The sequence below is a fragment of the Narcine bancroftii genome, chromosome 5, assembly GCF_036971445.1.
Source record: "Narcine bancroftii isolate sNarBan1 chromosome 5, sNarBan1.hap1, whole genome shotgun sequence".
In the NCBI taxonomy this organism is placed as follows: domain Eukaryota; kingdom Metazoa; phylum Chordata; class Chondrichthyes; order Torpediniformes; family Narcinidae; genus Narcine; species Narcine bancroftii.
In genome coordinates this window covers 15,067,746-15,088,579 of record NC_091473.1, presented here as the reverse complement: position 1 = coordinate 15,088,579, position 20,834 = coordinate 15,067,746, and the positions used below count along the sequence as shown (strand labels likewise).

Genomic DNA, 20,834 nt, shown 5'->3' with positions numbered 1-20,834 from the left:
TATTTGCTCCTGTTGCCCCAGGAAAAGGATGCTACTGTCCATTATGTAATCTTGTAGACCTCAATTAAGTCACCTTTCATCCTTCTTCACTCCAAAGAGCCCTAGCTCCATTAACCTTTCCTCATAAGACATGTTCTCCAATCCAGGCATCATCCTGGTAAATCTCCTTTGAACCCACTTTATACCTACCACATCCTTCCCGTAATGAGGTGACCATCATCGTGTCAGCTTTCAAGGCAGTTTTTCCCCTCTACAATTCTTGAATGCAAGTTATTATCAAATTCATTCACTGCAACCTCCCATTTACCACTTTCAATTATCCCTCAAACATAATTTTATAAAACATTTGTGGCCAAACGCCATCTCAGCCAAGCAAATGCTAAAAGAAATTTGACCGTCACAAGAAGCAGACTAATAAGATTAGAGGCTATGGATGAAATTACATTTACCATCGATCAAGAGACCACAACGACTATGGTTACAGCCTGGAAGATTTTTTAAAACTACAGTATATTTACGCAAAAATTCAGGATTTATCAGGTTAAAATACAACCAGAGGCTCCACTCATTTACAGGCACTTTATTCTCCAACTAATCAAAGAACATTACACCTTCTGATGATAATAATTTTCCAAAGTCAAACAAAGGATATTATGTAGAAACTGTACAAATCAATAACAATTTAAAAAATGACACAAGAAACCCAGAAGGAATTAATTTGGAACTCTCACCATTATTATTGGTCTTTGTTCCAGCAGGAGGCAACTGGTTCTATTTCTAGACCTTCCACCCTGCACTGGCACGTGCACATAGGAAAAAAAGGTGGCACTCCAGGGAACAGAGTAAAGAAGCAACAATCTCACATTACCCAGCCAGTGCAATCATGTCAGAACCCACATTCTTTTTAACCTTTATAACCATAAAGAACAGCAGATAAGATGCTTAATGTTGAGGATTCAGACCAGTGTCTGTTTAGTAAAAGCAACTTGATAATTGGCTCTTAATTCCGTAAAACGCAAAAGGTTCCAATCGCTTTAAAGAACATGCCACTTCATTAAGTGGGAGGCTGGAAATCCCACTGTCTATAGGCCCTGTTTTATGTTAGGTAGAGGGATACTGCAAGTGAGAACGATTCTACAGTAAACACAGTGTTTTGCCTTTCAGGCAAAATTTCCCAAATATTTAAAAAGCCACCCTCCAACCAGGATAATATTTACTGGATCCAATGTTGTACAAGACTTGCTCTGTTTACAGAGCCACCTTAAATAATTACAAGCTGTGAGTACTTTAGGCAAAATCAAATAGCAACCAATTTAAGATGAGCTCCTCCCTCATACTCACATATACGATGACGCAGTTCAAACAACAGCGTCTTTAGTGATTTGTCACAGTCTGAATTCAGGCACAGGAAGGGGAATTAACAAAGTACCCAGACCCTTATTTATTACTTGATTAGTTGCTCCCTTCCATCCATTGGCAAGTGGCAGAGACTTTCAACTTGGGCACAGGCAACAGCTACGGCCTACATGATGATCTTGGGCTCAGGCACAGAGTCAGCTATGGACTTGTGAGGTAGAACATTGGCTCCATTCAAGTAAAGTTCATCCTTCACGATTACATCCTCTCCCAAAACTGCCACATTCTCCATTCGCACCTGGAAAGCAAACACACATCAATCAGCCCAAACAATGACAGGGGCCCTCTCATACCTCACGACTGTGTTACTGGGAACAGCAACATTGATATCAATATCAGAAAGAAATCAAGGCCTCCCAGTGGACAGGCTAAGAGCTCATGGTGCAGTCACAAAACTTTCTCATTTGATATTTAAATATATCATCTCTAGATGGCCAATGTCTCTGCCATTATTGCCCACTCCAACTTCTCAATCTAACAAATGTTCCAAACCACTGAAAATTCCTGTTAAACTTGGACCTTGTCTATGGGCTGTTGCCAACAGTTTTTCCAGCACAGGCAACCAGTACAGCTATTTCCTGGAAGGGGTCCTTCCAGATTCTCCAGTAATGTAAAAGGACATTTGAGGTATCCTTGCGGAGAGTGTTTCATCACTGAGAAAGGGAAGCTTCTGCTCCTTTTTGCCATTTCTACACCTAAAGATGGACCCAACATTGACTCTCCCCTGTTGAACAGACCTCAGGAATCAAACAGTCTCAGATGAATATGGGGGAGTTGAGTAAACTGAGTTCACCATCTCCCATTCTTAATCTGATCAGCACATGCCCATGGGCAATATTCAGCAAACCACCATACTGACAAGGATTTTGGCACGTTGGTGTTCATCAGTCAGAGTATTTAGTATAGAGGTTGGAAGGACATGTTGCAGATGTACAAGATGTTGGTGAGGGCACATTTAGAGGGTTACCATGCAATAGGAAAGATGTTGTCAAGCTGGAAAGGGTGCAGAGATCATCAAGAATGTTGCCAGGACTCAGGCCAGAGCTATAGGGAGAGTTTGAAAAAGCTTGGGCTTTATTCCTTCAAATGCAGGAGAATGAGGGGCAGATCCTACAAAGGTGTACAAAGTCATGAGAGGAATAGATACACAGACTTTCCTGGAGTAGGGAAATCAGTAACCAGAGGACATAGGTTGAAGGTGAAGGAAGAGAGATTTAACAAAACCTGAGGGGTAACTTTTTTTATACACATAGGGTGGTAGGTATATGGAATGGGGTGTCAGAGGAGGGGGTTGAAGCAGCTACTATTGCAATGTATGTATATCTTGCAATAATAAATATTTGACAGAATATATGGATAGAATGGGTATTGAGCGATATGAACCAAACACAGGCAAGTGGGACTAATGTGGGTAGGACATTTTGGCCAATATACACAGATTGGCCCAAAGGGGCTGTTTCCATGCTGTTATGACTCTGTGACAAGATGTTTACTGGGACAAAACAATGGGCCAGAGATGATATCCTTGAGATCTATTCACATCGGCAATACAGTCACACTCCCCCTCCCCAATCCCCTCACTCACCCACTGACCCACATCGGAGCTCCAGCCAATGATGCAGGACTCCAGCCAGGAATGAGAGCGAATCCGTGAGCCCTTCAGTACTGTGCAGCGCTTGATCCTCACTCCATCCTCAATTACCACTCCCGGGCCAATTGTCACATTTGGACCAATGGAGCATTTCTCTCCAATTTGAGCACTTGGGTCCTAGGAGAGAACATCTGTCTGAGGCAGAATCTGCGATAGGCAAAGTCTAATACTACAACAAAGGACATCAGTTTCAGGTGAGTGGAGGAAAATTAGGGGAAATATCAGAGGTAAGTTTTTTTTTTACTCAGAGTGGTAGGTGACTGGAATGCATTTCTGGAGGGCTGGGAGGAGTAGTGGAGGCTAACACAATAGAGACACTCAACAGACTTGGATGGGCAAGTAGATATATAAAAAATATAAAAAGTTACGTGTGAGGTAGGGAAAAAATAATTCTTATGGACCAGGTTTTCAGAGGTTGGCACATTATGGGATGAATAGCCTGTAATATTCTTAACATGAAGCATGAACCACAGAGATGGGACTGGATCAAACAGAGGTCAGGCTCTGATTCTTTGAGCTCAAACTGGATGCTAGGGACTTTTGTCTTCACTTAAGGATCCTGTGTGAAATGTCATACCAGTCCCAACCCTACTGCATTCCATCCTAAAGTTGTCAATCAGCTCCAAGCAGCCATGTCACTCAGACAGGCCTGAGTGGGACTACATACATAAAAGAGCACAGGAACAGGCCCTCCAGCCCACATGACTTTGCCAAACATGATATATCTATATCAAACTAAAAATCTGCTGCTTACACCTGGTAAATATCTCTCACTCCCCTTCAAAGATAAGGATGTGGGAAAATATGACAGGGGTCACCCAGAGATCACCCTGGGACATTGCTGGGGCAGGACAACAGACTTTACTCTGCACCTGATTGTATAATGCAGGCTTGGGGAGTGCTTGGTGTTGGAAATGGTTCCCCAACAGCAAGTTTCTTTGCACAATTTTCAGAAGCCTCTTTCCTCTGGTCATGACACCACACAGCAGCCGTCCCACTACTACAGTTATCGGCCAGTCGAGTCGTAACACACTCACATCATAACACCAAGGCAGAAGCTGCAGCTCGCAGGAGACCAGATTGCACAGGAGAGACCCTGCTTGGGATCGAACACTTCAGTTATGGGGAGTGAGTGGAAAAGTGGAGTTGTTTTCCTTGGAGAAAAGGAGGCTGAGGGGTATCTTGACAGAAGTGTGCAACAGTTTGAGGGATATAGATGGAGTCAGATGTCCATGAGCGGCGGTTATCTCCATTCCATTGGAAACATCCACCTAAGGCTCTGCCTCAGGAAGCTAGCTAATCCAGTTGAATCCCCCACTGTCTGTAAGAAGTTTGTACATTCTCTCCATGACCTGTATATTTTTCCCCCGAGGTGTTCCAATTTCCTCCCAACCTCCAAAAACATACAGGGTTGGTAGATTATTGGGGTGTAATTACTCCTTCCTCAATTGCCACACCCGGGCTGATCTTGGTCCAGAAGGGCCTTCTACTGTGTTACATTGGTAAAATTCAATGTAAAACATTAAGGACACGCATCATCCTGGTCACAACCTCTTCTGCTGCCACCTATGGGCTGAAGGTGCAGCACCTCTAGGTTCAAGAACAGTTTTATCCAAAAGCTATCAGGCTCTTGAACCTCCCCGTACTACTGTAACCATAAACTACTCCAAACCACCACTAAAAGACCGGTTGTTTTCTTTTCTTGCATGAACTGCAACCGAATATTCATAATATCCTTTGAATATTTATCATCTCTTTTTCTGCCTTGGCATTTGTGGCAAGATAAGTTTTTATTTTTGATGTTGGTGTACTCCCTTTGCAGCAAATAAACATTCCTGTGCATCTGTACATTGAACCATAGATTTGACAATAAACTCCGACATCGGTCTCTAGATAAGCACTTGAATAGCCGAGGTACAATTAGACTCTGGTTGAAGAGATGGTAAATAGGATTGGAATATGTGGGCTCTTGCTGGTCAGCATGGACATGTTGGGCTGAAGTGTTTGGTTCTCTATTGTGTGAGCCTTCATTCATCCCAAAAAGAGGCTCATTGATTTCATGAAGGGAGAAAAACCAGTTGCTTGATCTGCTCCAGCCCCATTCCTGTGGGCATCCACCCTTGGGTGAGGCTACAGTTTCAGGGCATTGCACTGGGAATACTGGTCAGACACCGCCACCTACTGGGTGAAGGGATAATTCACCAAGACCTGCAAAACTACCATGCAACAAAAAAAAAACGCTCATCTTAAAGCCATGCAAAACATATAGAAAATGATAAAATCAGTAAGACACCACTAGCATGGTTAGTGCAATGTTACAGTGCCAGCAATCCAGGTTTGAATCCACCACTGTCTGCAGAGTTTGTATATACTCCCTGCATCTGTGTGGTTTCCCACCCTTCAAAAGGTGTACAGGGATGTAGATTAATCAGTGTATTTAGGCGGCCAGGCTCATGGACCGAAGGGCCTGTTGCCGTGCTGGGTGTCTAACAGTTGGACAGGAAATGTTACTTAAGCTGAATCAAACTGCAATGTGAAGTTACACAAGATATAAACAACATTGGGTTTTCTGATAAATCACAATAGGTCACCTGCTCATAAAGGAAGCCCCTCATCACAGTAAGTAAATCCTTGGAGCTCTTAGCAGCCTGGAATTTGCAAACTGCTGGAACAGATGCTGTTCCCACAAGTCTAATTACTAGATCAGAACAGTGGCTGCTGTTCCAGTGTGGCTTCTCAAACCAGCATTAATACAGCAGGGATCTCCCATCGCCTCCACATTTCCCTCTCAGAGGAGTGCTTTTTAAAAAAAATTTTGAGATACAGCATGGAAATGGGCCCTTCTGGCCCATAAGTCCACACTGCCCAAATAGATCCACGTGATAATTTACCCACTAACCCCTGTAAGTTTTTGGAACATGGAAAGAAACTAGAACACCTGGATGAAACCAATGCAGTCATTAGGAGAACATCCAAACTCCTTACAGACAGCAGCAACATCAGCTCAGCTATGAACCCAGATTGCTGGTGTGCTAAGTGTGCCACCCCAAATGCTCTTATGCAGGTTGGGTTGGGAGGTCCAAGGCCAAGCTAGGGATGAGAGAAGCTGGTTAAAAAAAATTTAAAAATTATTGTAAATAAACCAGACTTTATTCACAATAATTTATTTTAAAAAACTTTTCAAAGCCTCTTTGCACCCTTCATTTCATATCCATTCCATCACTGTACATTGTTAAATTAATTTTCTATTTACACCATTGCCACCACTGTGACCTTTGTCATTACTCCCCTCTTTGTTGTTTGAAGGGGTTCCCTTCAGGCAGCCCCTCAAGGCCTGGGAATGGAAGGACTCGAGACTGTGGTCCTTCCCATAGTGCCCTCTCCAATCCAAGTCTCAGTGCATCCCTCAGCACATAGTCCTGCATCCTGGAATATCCAAGCCAGCAGCATTCCCACACCGACAATTCCGTGTGCTGAAAGGCCAACAAGTTTCAGGCAGACCAAAGTGTATCTTTCACTAAGTTGATGGCCTTCCACAGTTCTGGATATCTGACTGCATCCACAGGAACAGTTGCTGCCGGGGTGAACCGTGACAAGGACCCTTGCATCATTTTCTACATACTCTTAGCTAATCTGGGTATGCCCTTGCCCCTATTGTCTAGCAACTTGTACATGATGACCCTTCAGACCCTTTCCATTTGCAATCCCCATATGAATCAGAAGACTGCTCTGATGACTGCCAGGGTAGAGGAGCAGGGGAATGGGTCACACTGGAGCCACATAAACGAGAGAACCTCAAACCCGATGACCAGGTTCTTCCCTATTATTGGGAGGGTGGTCTGCGCCCACAGACCCAATTTCAGATGGACCTACGCAATCTGCTCTGACCAATATTTGTTGCACACCTCAGCCCCTCCAAACCAGATCCCCAAAACCTTCAGGTAGTCAGATCGGACTGCGAAGGGGACGGTGGATCGGCCTAACCAGTTACCAAAGAACATTATTTCATTTTTCTGGAGCAGACTCAAATTGGCTGCAGATGCTAATCTGTCTGCAATCTGATCGTGTGTCTGAACAGAAGGCAACATCGTCCATGTACAGGGAGACTTTGATCTAAGTGCCTCCACTGCCTAGCAACGTCACTCCTCTTATGCCCTCCTGATAGATTCAGTAATGGACTCTACGCAGCATACAAATAAGACTGAAGGGAACAGGCAACCCTGCCTGATTACAGACTTGATGGGGAAGCGATCAGCTTCCATTGATTTGGACATGTAGAATAGTTTAATCCAAGTCAGATTCCCTTCCCAAAGTACATTTTGGACAGCAGGTCCATCATATACATGTGTGATACCCGGTCGAAAGCCTGCTCTGGTCTAAGCTGATTGGGCAGGTATCACCTCCCTGTCCTGAGCATATCTCAGAGCAGTGCAAGACTGTTAAAAGATTTTCTTGCATGGAACCATGCAAGTTAGGTCTGGGTGGATATCCTGTCCCAGGATACACTTGACTCAATTGGCAATGGCTTTTGACAGGATCTAGTAGTCAACATTTACACTGAAGAGGCTTGAGCTCTGGAGCATTGCACAAGGTCCAACATTCTGGCTGATGGCAGCCCGACCCAAGTCAATGCACAGCAGGTATGCCATAGCAAAAAGCCAAGACCACTGACCACTGCTCTGAAAACTGGGCAGGGAGCACATTTATTCATCAGCGATGTGCAAGTCACAAGTTTCCTCAACAGCAGTACCCAAGGAAATATCTCAACAAAGAAAGCTGAAAATATATGTGTGACCTACCACCAGCACATTTCCCACGATACCAGGGCCTTGGTGCAGTCTGTCTGGTGCTTTATGTCGGAGGGAATGCAAATACATGCACATCCCTGTCAGGAAGTCTTTGGGCTGCCCGATGTCCATCCAGAATCCTACACATGAGAAAACAATGTTGCCAAGGTCAGAGATTTAATGATATTAATGATGAAGCCTTTCTTAACTTTTTTTTTGGCTATAGGCCCCCTTCCCTATGAAGCAGTCAAGTTTTGATTTCTTCTATACTTCTCTCCTACCAACTACTTAAAAAACAAAAAATATGCATGTTACACGAGGAGAAAAGAAAACAAGGCTTTTACTCTGAGCATAACAATTGTGGCTTGTGATTCCAGAACATGAAGAAATATAGGAAATCATTCTTATTGAGCATGTAGGAGAAAAAAAAACTATGAACATACTTATTTACAAAAAATGTAAAAGATTTTTGGAGTGCAATGGATGGTACACAGTCACTAAGGAACCCTGAGTATAAACTCAGGGATATGAAAACTTAAATGAAAAGAACTTTCAAAAGTAATTCCTATAAAATTAAAATTTCAGTGAAATTTTGAGCTTGATGTTCCTGCGTAAGTTTTTTGATATCAGGCTTCAAATTGAATAGTGATAGTTGAAGGTCACCTCTTGTCATGCTATCGGTCTGTTCCTGGATTTTTTCAGGGAAACTACTTCGCTGAATTCACATTCATTTATTTTGGCCTTTTCCCATAGTTTTTGGAAATCTATTCAGCAGATCACTTTTCACCTAGAAATCATTTTTAAATTGATTGAACTTATAGCATTCAATAATATTACTCTGAAGATGAATCAACCTCTTTTGAATTTGTGTCAACATCAGTGGGTTGTTCCACAAATTGATCTAATATCCAATACAGGATATGGAGGTTTAACAAGCCACTAAATCCTTTCTGCAGATCTGTATGTATTTGCTTTAGGTGTTTCACATATACAGTAAAGTAATTATTCTTCAGTGCCTCTGATCTAGCTCCAATAAACTGAGCTTTTCAAAAGAAAGAAACAATAGCTTCCTTACTATCAGTGAGGTTGGGTTTACCATGCAAGATCTTGTTCAATAAATTGAGTTTGTCAAAGATATCTGCCAGATGGGGCCATGCGAAGGATTTAGACAGACGCGTTTTGATCGAGCTCCCCGTGGAGTATCAAAAAGACGGGTAAAATTTTAAAATTAAGCATCTTTCACTAAAAAATAGACAAAACAATTACTAATAAACTAAGGCAGTCAAGAACAGCCAGGTACATCGAGCAAAAAGCCTGAAAGGGAGCAGCACAAAAGTGGCCTCAGGACTGGTGGACCCCGACAGAGCTGGGGAAATCGGACAAGAACTAAATATTATCCTGGAGAAAATGGAAAACTTGAGTAACCAATTTGATGGTGTTGTGAACTGAAAGGATGACTGAAATTAAGGAAATTGTTGAAGACTTAATTGCAAGAATAAAGCAAGCAGAAATAGACTTGGTAAAACACAAAATAAGCTAAAAGCTTTGGAATAAAATGTGAACCAATGGGATTTGGACTGACAAGGTCTGCTGGATAAAATCAACCACAGTGAGAATTTTAGCAGAGGAAATAATGTCCAAATTATTGGACTGAAAGAAGGAATCGAGGGAAGAGATCTGAAGAACTTCTTCAAAACATGGATCCCACAAGTGCTGGAAGACAAATTCAGAGAAAAACTGCATATTGAAAGGGCTCACTGGACCCTCAGACCCAGCAGAGGCAGTGATCAACGACCACTACCAGTCCTGGTAAGACTTGTGAGTTACCAGGAATAGGAGACAATACTGTGAGCAGGATATGAATTAGCAAAATAATGGCCCACCCAAGACGGACCATGAAAAAGAGCTTTTTTTTTCTCAAGATTTTAGTTCTTCGATTAAGCAAAATAGATGGAATCAAATATTTTGGAATAATGACAGATAATAATTTATAGAACACATACAATCTGGAGGCCACACTCCTTACCTTGCAGCTCCATGGCATACAGTTGTCCCTCCTGTGCCATGACTGGAAAAATCTCCTTCTCAATTGAAGTCGGCCTGAGCTGCGGACAGACAAACAACAAGCAGAGTCAACACCACCAATATCGCTCACACTAATGCAGCTAAAAGCTAACACCAACACTGGAGAAACTCAGCAGGTCGAACAGTGTACTTTATATAGCAAAGATAAAGATACAGAACAAAAATTTTGGGCTTGAGCCTCTCAGACCTGATGAAGGTTCTTAATCCAGTGTGTCAATTTATACTTTTGCCTCCACTGAGTTCTTCCAGTGTTCTGTTTGTTGTACCACTTTACATACACATGCTCAAAACAGCAAATCCCACCTCACAGGTAATTCTACCTTGATCCATCCATTCTTTCCGAGTTGTATTGTTTTTCCTTCTCTCAAAACTGGATATGCAGGAATTTTCGTGAACTTATTCCCTGACCATCAGGAGTTTGTGTGCGATAAAGTCCAGCGTGACTAATTTATTCAAGTTATTAGAGGTGCATTGGATGAGGGTAAGGCAGCGGACGTAGCAAACATGGGCTTTAGTAAAACTTTCGGCAAGGCTGATCCAGAGACTAAGTCACATGGGATAAATGGTGAGTTAGTAGAGTGGATTTAAAATTGGTTTAGTCACAGAAGGGGATAGTGGTGGAGGGTATTATTCTGACATTTTTCTTCTCACTGGGACAACTTTGAGACTGGAGATCTATTATAAAAGCTTCTTGCAAACTGAAATCTCATCATGGTGCATCAATAAACCATGCAGAAATGGGCTGGTGGGTTAAATGTTTTGATTAAGTTCACAGCTGGGAGTATATGATGAATGATGTAATCTTAACTATATCCCCACTAGCCTTGATAGGACAGAACAGTGGAAGCCTTACTCCACCTTCCATTATGACAATAGATATTTTGATACGATTTAATGACCAGAATATGCCAGATGTCTGGTAAGGAGACCAAAAGTCATTTTAACATACAAAGAAATGGAGTACAGCAATGACTTTAATACAAAGCTTGGTGGGTTCTACTGCTCTTTCAATGTGAGATCTTTCTACTTTTAAAGACAATCGTACCTGTATCCTGTTCAAAACTGTGGGACTGAAGATGTACATTCCTGCATTGATCTTGTTTGACACAAACACCTGAGGCTTCTCCACAAATCGGTGTATCCGCCCAATCTCTGCTTCATATATGACCACCCCATATTTTGAAGGTTCCTCCACTTTCGTAACCTGTCAAAAGGAGAGGTAGATTAAAGAGGAAAGGGACAAGTAGCAAAGTCATTGAAAGGCATAGAGTAAAAACAAGTTGTCTCTCAGTCTCCATCAGCACAATTGTTGCAACTGCAAGGTGGAAGCTCACACTGCTTCACTTAGTCCTGGGGCAACAGGCAAGGAATATCCCAGAGTCTCAATCAGTCCTGGGACTAAAGACAGGGAGATCCCAGTGTTTCACTCAGTCTGGGGACCAAAATATCCCAGCGTCACATTTAATCCGGGGACTGCGAGCAGGAATATTCCAGTGTCACATTCTGTCTGGGGACTATGGGTAGGGAGATCCCAGCGTCATATTCAGTCCGGGGACTGCGGGCAGGGAGATCCCAGTGTCACATTCAATCCGGGGACTGCGGGCAGGGAGATCCCAGCATCACATTCAGTCCGAGGACTGCAGGCAGGGAGATCCCAGCGTCACATTCAGTCCGGGGACTGCGGGCAGGGAGATCCCAGCATCACATTCAGTCCAGGGACTGTGAGGAGGGAGGTCTCAACATCACACTCAGTCCAGGGACTATGGGCAGGGATGTCCCAACGTCACACTCAGTCCGGGGACTGCAGGCAGGGAGATCCCAGCATCACATTCAGTCTGAGGATTGCGGATAGGGAGATCCCAATGTCACACTCAGTCCGACGACCATGAGATCCCAGCATCACACTCAGTCTGGGGACCGGGGCAGGGAGATCCTAGGGTCACCCTCAGCACAGAGGCAGGGACAGAGAGATCTCAGACCTCACTTAGTACAGGGACTGGGACGGGAAGATTCCTGCATCTCACTCAGTACTGGGACTGAGCCAGGGAGAAGAGAGGGTCTCACTCAGTTCAGGATCTGTGGACAGGGAGATCTCATTGCCTCACAGTACAGGGATTAGAAGATCCTAGGATCACACTTGATACAGGGATTGGAGCAGGGAGATCTCAGTACTCACTCAGAACAGGCATTGGGGCTGGGTGATTCCAGAATTTCACGGTGTATGGGGACCAAGGGCCAATAGATCCCAGTGTTTCATTGTTTGGGGCCAATACCTATACTTTTGCCTTAGGAACACACACTGTAGCAGAGGGTGTAACCTGCTCCAATAGCTCTAATACACCAGACAATATAGTGGAAGTGCATTCCTCCATGTCTATTACAGCAATCACTTCTCCACAAAACAAAATCTTTATTTTTATTCATTTTCTTTGAGATCGTAGCATCATTGGCAAATCTAACTTTTATTCCCCATCCCCAACTACACTGCGCATGGTGAAGATAGACCACCTCTTGAACCACTGCAGTGCTCCTGATGAAGGTTCTCCCTCAGTGCTATTGGGTTGGGGGGGGTTCCAGGATTTAGACCCAGGGATACATCTCCAACTGTGTGTAATTTTGCAGGGAACTGGTGCTCCCATGCACGTGCTTCCCTTAACCTACTTCCTGTTGGGAGTCACAGGTTTTGGAGTTCTGTTGCAGAGATCGAGACCTTCTCTTCAGCATACCCTTCCTCTAATCATTTCTTAGTGTGTTTGTGTGGCTGGTCCAGTTGTGTTTTCTATTCAGTGGTGTTCCCAGCATATTGATAGTGGGTAACTCTGAGATAGTACTACCACTGAACATGAAGGGTAACTGGCTTGACTCTCACTTTGGGTCATTCCCCTGCTACGGAGCTAATTTGATTTGCCACTTACTAGCCACAGATGAACAGGCATGGTACCCACCACTATAGTTCCTTCCTTCCCGTGATGTTTGTGAAAGCGGACCATCTCCTGGAAGGGAAACTCGCAGATGACATCACTATTGAGGACAAAGAAAGGTTCCGAGCTATTGGCAAACAGCTCACGAGCTAAAGCAAGGGGGCCAGCTGCAAACACAAAAACGCAAGAGTGGAAAAGGGAAAAAGGAACAAAAATGTGAATTAATGCTAGGAGAGAAAATGTTAATTATTTGATCTGATACAATTACACTAAAATGCCTCTTTTTTTTCCAGGATTACAGTGCCAATGGACAAAAAAGGATATTGAGATGCAGTCACTGACATGTAAAGAAATCTCTTACCTGTTCCCAAGGGTTCCTTTTCATGAGATAGTGAAATACGAATACCCAGCTGAAGGAAGCAATGAAATTCACAGTCATTCTACCTTTGTTTAACCAATCTTATAGTTTTTTTTGAGCAAATTACCAGGAAATTTGATGTAGGAAAGGCCATGGATATTATCTACATAGACTTTAGTAAGGCCTTTAACAAGGCCTCACATAGGAAATTAGTCAGGAAGGTTTAGTTATTTGGTGTTCATACTGAGGTAGTAAGTTGGATTAGACATTGGCTTTAGGGGGAAGCTAGAGAGTGGTGGTGAATGATTACTTCGCTGTCTGTGACTAGTGGTGTGTCTCAAGGATCTGTGCACTGTTGTTTGTCATCTGTATCAATGATATGGATGATGATGTAAATGGATCAGCAAGTTTGCAAAATGACTCAATGATTTCAAGTGTCATGGATAGTGAGGAAGGCTTTCAAAGTTTACAGAGAGATCTGGACCAGCTGGAGAAATGGGCTGCAAAATGACAGATTAAATTTAATGCAGACAATTTTGAGGTGTTGCACTTTGGAAGGACATACACTGTAAACAGTAGGGCATTGAGGAGTGCAGTAGAACAGATTCATCTGGGCATACAGATACATAATTTCCTGAAAGTGGCGTCACAGGTGGATAGTGTTGCAAAGAGATCTTTTAGCATTTTGGTCTTCATAAATCAAAGTATTGAGTACAGGAGTTGAGATTTTAAAGTTGTATAAGACATTGGGGAGGCCAAATTTGAAGTAATGTGTGCAGTTTTGGTCACCTAACTGCAGGAAAGATATCAATAAGATAGAAAGTGTGCAGAGGAGATATACAAGGATGTTGCCAGGACCTGAAGAACTTAATTACAAGGTTAAATGGTTAGGACTTTATTCCCTGGAGCGCAGAAGAATGAGGGGAGAGTTAATAGAGGTATTCAAAATTATGATGGATATTGATAGAGTAAATGCAAGCATGTTTTTTTCCCCCCCACTGAAGTTAGATGAGATAAAAACTGGAGGACATGGGTTAAAGATGAATGGGGAAAAGTTTAAAGGAAATAGTTGGAGGAACTTTTTCCAGGCAGAGAGAGGTGAGAGTGTGGAGCAATCTGTCAGGTGAATAGGTGATAACAGACTCAATTTTTACATTTAAGAAAAATTTCAAGAGGTACATGGATGGGAGGGATATGGTCTGGATGCAGTTCAGCGGCACTGGGCAGTAATAGATCAGCACAGACTAGAAGGAATGAAGGACCTGTTTCTGTACTGTAGTGTTCTATGCTCATGTAAAGACAAAGAATCATCCTGTGGTAGTTTGTTAGGGGGCTTTTCATTTAGGTGCCCCTTCATCCTAGAGAGGGATGATGGATGGAGATTTAACCATCTGGGCTGATCTGATGCTGACTCAACTTACAGATTTGTGCCAGTTCGAGGTAGAAGGTGGTGAGCTCTCCTCCAGCAACTTGAACCCACTGTGCAGACACTTCCTGTGCAATACTGAGAGTGTGGAACTGTTGCAAGAATGCACAAAAGTACTGGAGAATCTCACCAGGACACGCAGCATCCACAGGATGTAAATGGAAATCAATATTTTGGGCTTGTGCCCTTTATCAGAAATGTGGAAAAAAAAACAGGTAATTGTCTGAATTTTTTTTTTAAATGGAGGGGGAGAGGAGGAAGAAGCATAGGTAAGTGGATAAGATTCGGATGGGCGGGTAGTCGAGAAAGAGGCTAAGAAGTGATGGGGGAGTGGAAAGGGCTAAGAAGGGCAGCTCTCTGATAAAAGGAAGGGAAGGGGAAGCTGGAGGAAGGGAGACAGAGTGGTAGGGGAAGAGAGAGACTTAGATAGGGGCGCGAACAGAAACTGGAGAAACAGAGATTAATTCCAGCCAGTACTGCTTAGTTTAACCGCATTACACATCGATTGGCCAGTAAATATCAATGCAGTTAGCGGAACCTGACTAAATGCAACTGATTTGTCAGCCCTTCAAGGATTTTACATGCCTAGTTTGTGGGAAGCAATTTATGAATTATTAATGGAGTTCATTTTTAATACACAAACTTTTCTGCTTTTTGACTTGTTGAAAAAGCATTTCTATTGTTGATTGTTTTGGTTTAGTTTGATTTTTGGTCAGTCTCCTGTATTCAAACACTTCCTATCCTCTCTGTACAAAACAACATATTAGAGTTAAGGTGAGGAACCAAATAAATTTACCAGAAAGCAAATAAGATATACTTTGTCTTCATAAAAATCAGGCTGTATCACTTAATAAGAATTCGAGGATTATGATTCAAGCACTCCCTCTGCCTTCCATAACCAGAGGATCTGTTAATGTCATTGAAGTATTCTTGCCCAATTTGGTGGCCTTACCCGCTGTTCCTGTTCCTTCATTTCCTTTTCCAGCATTTCAGACATGTAGCTGACAGCAAGGATCACATGTGATACACCAGCCTTGTCAAAACAGACCCGCATGGTTACACTCAGGAAAAACACACATTATTGCAACAAATGTCAGTAATTGCCTAGATTTCTTCTGGTGTAACATTAAATAAGAACATGGGTTATTCATAGTGCACCATTCAAAAAAAATCTGTACAATTAGCAAAGCTTTTCAGAGTTAGGAATGTTTACTGGATCCAGCGTACATAACGCAAGTATGTTTCAATCAAGACTGAAATCACATTAACTGCAGACGTATTAATCTTAAGTCGGGACAACTTAAGCTGAATTCAAAGTTCTTAATCAATGAAACCTGTCCCTGTAGCATTTGTTGTAACAAATTTGAAAGGGAAATGCCCAATATTGAATCATTTTGGTACATCTGCTATATTACAATGAAGTATAATGGCATCTATATAAGGGAAAACGTTTGTACAATACTAAAAGCTTGCGAGTTTATGCAAGAAATATGAGATAATAATGAAAGAATGACTGGAGAACAATCATCCAATAGACAACAAAACACTATTATATTCTCCCAACATTTCCGTAGGATGCTTAAGTTCATGCCTTGGCAGTATTGTGCACTGTTCTCTCACATTCCGGTCTCCATCCTGCCACTGAGATGCTGAGTGTACCTTTACTAAAGCCTCCACTTGATGCAGAAGAATAGGCTTGTTGCAAAAGTCCACCAGCGGCTTTGGAACGCTAAGTGTCAATGGCCGTAACCGCGTTCCATAGCCTCCGACTAAAATCAAAGCTTTCATCTTCACCTGCAAAACAAAATTATACATCTGACCTCTCACAATATTTCATTATTTTGGCAGTGAAATTGCTGTGTTAACGGGACTTTAAAATGTGGCAATACACAAGCAACAGTGGGTACGTGAACATCCATATTAATATATGCCTGGGTGTTCATAGCCTCAATGCCTTCTCACGAAGCTGTTGATCACCCAATATACATCTGTGCCCTTGTATTAGCGGCTCTCCTCTGAAACTATTCTTTCCACCACATCTTCCATTGACATTACTCTCTTAAGAAAAACAAATGCCATTAAACCCCCTCCATGCCATCCACCACAGCATGCCAGCCCGGGGCAAACACCCTGGCCAGACAGGACACCCTGACCGTGCCAGGGCGGCCCGGGGAGGACACCCTGACCGTGCCAGGGCGGCCCGGGGAGGACACCCTGACCGTGCCAGGGCGGCCCGGGGAGGACACCCTGACCGTGCCAGGGCGGCCCGGGGAGGACACCCTGACCGTGCCAGGGCGGCCCGGGGAGGACACCCTGACCGTGCCAGGGCGGCCCGGGGAGGACACCCTGACCGTGCCAGGGCGGCCCGGGGAGGACACCCTGACCGTGCCAGGGCGGCCCGGGGAGGACACCCTGACCGTGCCAGGGCGGCCCGGGGAGGACACCCTGACCGTGCCAGGGCGGCCCGGGGAGGACACCCTGACCGTGCCAGGGCGGCCCGGGGAGGACACCCTGACCGTGCCAGGGCGGCCCGGGGAGGACACCCTGACCGTGCCAGGGCGGCCCGGGGAGGACACCCTGACCGTGCCAGGGCGGCCCGGGGAGGACACCCTGACCGTGCCAGGGCGGCCCGGGGAGGACACCCTGACCGTGCCAGGGCGGCCCGGGGAGGACACCCTGACCGTGCCAGGGCGGCCCGGGGAGGACACCCTGACCGTGCCAGGGCGGCCCGGGGAGGACACCCTGACCGTGCCAGGGCGGCCCGGGGAGGACACCCTGACCGTGCCAGGGCGGCCCGGGGAGGACACCCTGACCGTGCCAGGGCGGCCCGGGGAGGACACCCTGACCGTGCCAGGGCGGCCCGGGGAGGACACCCTGACCGTGCCAGGGCGGCCCGGGGAGGACACCCTGACCGTGCCAGGGCGGCCCGGGGAGGACACCCTGACCGTGCCAGGGCGGCCCGGGGAGGACACCCTGACCGTGCCAGGGCGGCCCGGGGAGGACACCCTGACCGTGCCAGGGCATCCTTGGGCGGACACCGCCATGGCCACGTTCGCCCTCCGTACCCAGCCCTGCCACTCACCCTACAGGATGAAAGCCTCACCAAAACTCACGAACACGACGAGCAGCCAAAAGCCTCCGGCCTCCCAAGCACACGCGACGTGGCACTGCCGCCGTAACACAGCAACAGCCAATAGCGACTCACCTGAGGATCGTCCGGCGAATGGGAAATCAGGGGTGATAGATTTTAAGCTGCCCGCATGCGCCGTCGCTAACCAATTAAAAGGAAGGACGGACTAACCAATGAGAGAACAACAGCTGCTGCTGCTGATGACGTGGGAGCAAAGCGGCGGCACGAAGGGGAAGACGAGTCTTGGAGGAGGTCGGTGGCCTCTCTGGACAGCAACGGGGCGGTGGAAGGAACACGGCTGTTGATCGTGGTCCAGGCCTCAGTGCAGAGGAAGTGAATGAAGAACAAAACCTTGCGGATGCTGGAAACCAGAGGCAAAAACAGCAAGATGCTGTTTGTACGTGACCCCAGATTGTAACCATTCTTAAGGTTGTTGATGGTGTTGCAAGGGAAATGGGTGGGGCCAGCCCTGAGAGGATGATACCCTTTTCCCCCTCTGGAACTTTACACCAATTTACTTGTCTCTTTCAGTTCTGATGCAGATTAAACATGTTAGATGGCCCCACTGATTGTTTGCAGCAATTAGACCTGTTGTTTCTGAGATAGGTGGGTTTTATACTGATAAACAATTAGGTACATAGGGGTGTTGATAGTGAAACAAGGCCTGAGAATGTTGGGGTTAAGTGTAATCTACAAAAGTATTGGAGAAACTCAGCATGTCATCCAGTATCCATGGGATGTAAAGGATTGACAAGTATAAGAAAAACTGAGAGATACAGATGCAAGGGTAGAAGAAGAAAAATGAGAAATGATAGGGGAGCAGGCAGAAGGTGGCTCTGATAATAGAAGGGAGGAAATGGGATGGGGATCTGATAGAAAAGAGATGTGAAGAGGTTAATGAAAATTTTAGTGATTGATGTTAATGCTGTCTTGTTAGATTGCCAATACAGAATACAAGGTGGTGTTCCTCAGTCGAGTTGCCCCAATGAAGAGGACGGTCTGGCAAGTGATGGGCAAAAGCAGGTGAGAAGAGAAATGATGGACACAGAGCTAGGTAGGGAAGGGGTGATGGGAGAAGTGGGTGAAAGGTAGAAAGATAAGGGGAAAGAGTCTGATTTGAACCAGGTTGGGTAGTATGGAGATTCTTTCTCCTGTGGGCCAAGCAGAATTTCTACTTGTCTGTAACTGAACTGTAATCAAGAAGAATGATATCTTTATTAAAAAGGGAAATATAAACAAGAAATGAAAAAAATGCTAATACAGAAATTTTCAGTAATAAATAATGAGCAAAGAAAGAAATCTGAAATGAGTCTGAGCATTTAGGAGTCCGATAGTGGAGGGTAGCAACTGTTCCTGAACCTGGAGGTATGAGTCCTGTGGCACCAATATCTCTTGATTGCAGCAGTGAGAACAGAGTACGTCCTGGATGGTGAGGATCCTTGATTATTGATGTTCTCGATGGTGAGGAGAGTTTTGCCTGTGTACTGGATTGTGTGTGCTACCTTTTGCAAGGATTTCTGCTTGGAGGTATTGCAGCAGGTCAGCACATTTTCCACTACACAACTGTTGAAATTTGCCAAGATTTTTGATGTCATACTGAACCTCTGCAAACTCCTGAGGAATTAGTGGGGCTATCTTCACAATGATGTTACGATGTTTGGTCCTGCAAGGGTCCTCAGAGATAGTGAATCCCAGGAATTTAAATTTGCTCATTGGATTCCCCAATGATCACTAGATTGTACACCTCTGGTTTTCCCCTCTTAAAGTCTACAATCAGTTCCTTGGATTTGGTGACAAAGGATGATTATTTTACACATGTTCTGTGTCTTCCTCATTGCAATTTCCACAAGTCCTTCTTATCTATACCCCTCAGGATTATATAAATATCAGAGTCATTCCTCCTCCTCCATTTCACAGAATACAATCCCAACATATCCCAACTCCCCTTTCCAGCCTGCAATCTCAGAACATTACTAATCTTTTCTGCACCTGAATTGGGGAGAGAAGCTAGGTGATCAGTGGCTTAGTGGGAACAGGGTGGAGGGGGTTGCAGGTGTATTTCATGGACATCTTGAGCAGAAGGCTCAAGAGGTGACAGGAAATAAACAAGGTGAAAAGAAATTTGCTATTCTGCAACTGAAGTATGTTGGCTGTGATCTCATTGGTAAAAATATATGGTAAAGGAACATTTGTGTTAAGGGAAAATAAACAAATTAACAAAATTCCAGAATAGATTGCCATCACTTCACTAGATCTGCATGTGAACAAAACAAAATATCTAATACATTCATAAACCATGAAGCTGAAAATTGTACCAGGAAGCAAATATAGATTCAGATCTTTCATGGGAACTAAGGTGAATGATTGTGGATGTCCAGCTACAGGAAGAGCATCAATTAATTAAAGGGGTGCAGAGAAGAGTTATCAAAATGTTGCCAGGACGAGAGGGCTCGAGTTCTTTGGAGATGCGAGATAGGCTGGGTCTTTATTGCCTCGAGAAGGCTTAGCAGTTGATAGAATGAAAGGTTTGGATTAATTTAATGTTCTCTTCTCCCCATGATAGAACTAGAGGGCATAAGTTTACAGGGAGAGATTTGAGAGGGAATTGAGGGGCAATTTTTTTTTCACTTGAAGGGCTGTATCTATAACAAGCTGCTCAAAGAAACTGCAGAAATGGGCACAATGTTGATGGTTTAAAGAATTTGGACAGATTTATGGACAAGAAGTGTTTAGAACAGGGCTGGCCAAACCACGGCTTGCGAGCTTGCAATGCCCCTACCGCCCTCTCTTCAGAGCTCTGACACTCCTGCCATGACTCTTGCCTAGGCTCCAGGTACCCTCCCATCCAAGCTCCCGATGCCCCAAGTGCGGACTTACCAATATCAACAAAATATTTGGTATGCATACGTGTATGCATACGTGTAATACAAGTTAGCACTAAAAACTACATGTAATTACATACATGTATTTCTTAATATTAATGTTAAATATTTGTAAAAAAATATACATGTAATATTTTTTAATATCTTGTAGCTCTCAAACATCTGAAGTTTATCATAT

The 20,834-nt window shown here is 44.3% G+C and overlaps 1 protein-coding gene across 4 annotated transcripts; it reads right to left on the bottom strand.

Annotated features, from left to right (window-relative positions):
- Nucleotides 1–565: 565 nt before the first annotated feature.
- On the bottom strand, nucleotides 566–17,865 carry gmppb (GDP-mannose pyrophosphorylase B). 4 transcript variants are annotated; one of them, XM_069936866.1, is made up of 10 exons: nucleotides 17,727–17,860; nucleotides 16,265–16,438; nucleotides 15,597–15,677; nucleotides 13,222–13,270; nucleotides 12,885–13,027; nucleotides 10,985–11,143; nucleotides 9,881–9,959; nucleotides 7,867–7,994; nucleotides 3,002–3,184; nucleotides 566–1,654 (listed from the first exon to the last, which is right to left on the bottom strand). In XM_069936866.1, the coding sequence occupies exons 2-10, from the start codon at nucleotides 16,430–16,432 to the stop codon at nucleotides 1,523–1,525; spliced, it is 1,122 nt and encodes a 373-aa protein (XP_069792967.1). In that variant the 5' UTR covers nucleotides 16,433–16,438; nucleotides 17,727–17,860; the 3' UTR covers nucleotides 566–1,522. The 4 variants fall into 4 exon arrangements, with proteins under 4 accessions (XP_069792967.1, XP_069792969.1, XP_069792968.1 ...); XM_069936868.1 differs by having other exon boundaries at nucleotides 16,304–16,438; nucleotides 17,727–17,857; XM_069936867.1 differs by having other exon boundaries at nucleotides 17,748–17,854.
- Between the last annotated feature and the right edge of the window lie 2,969 nt (nucleotides 17,866–20,834).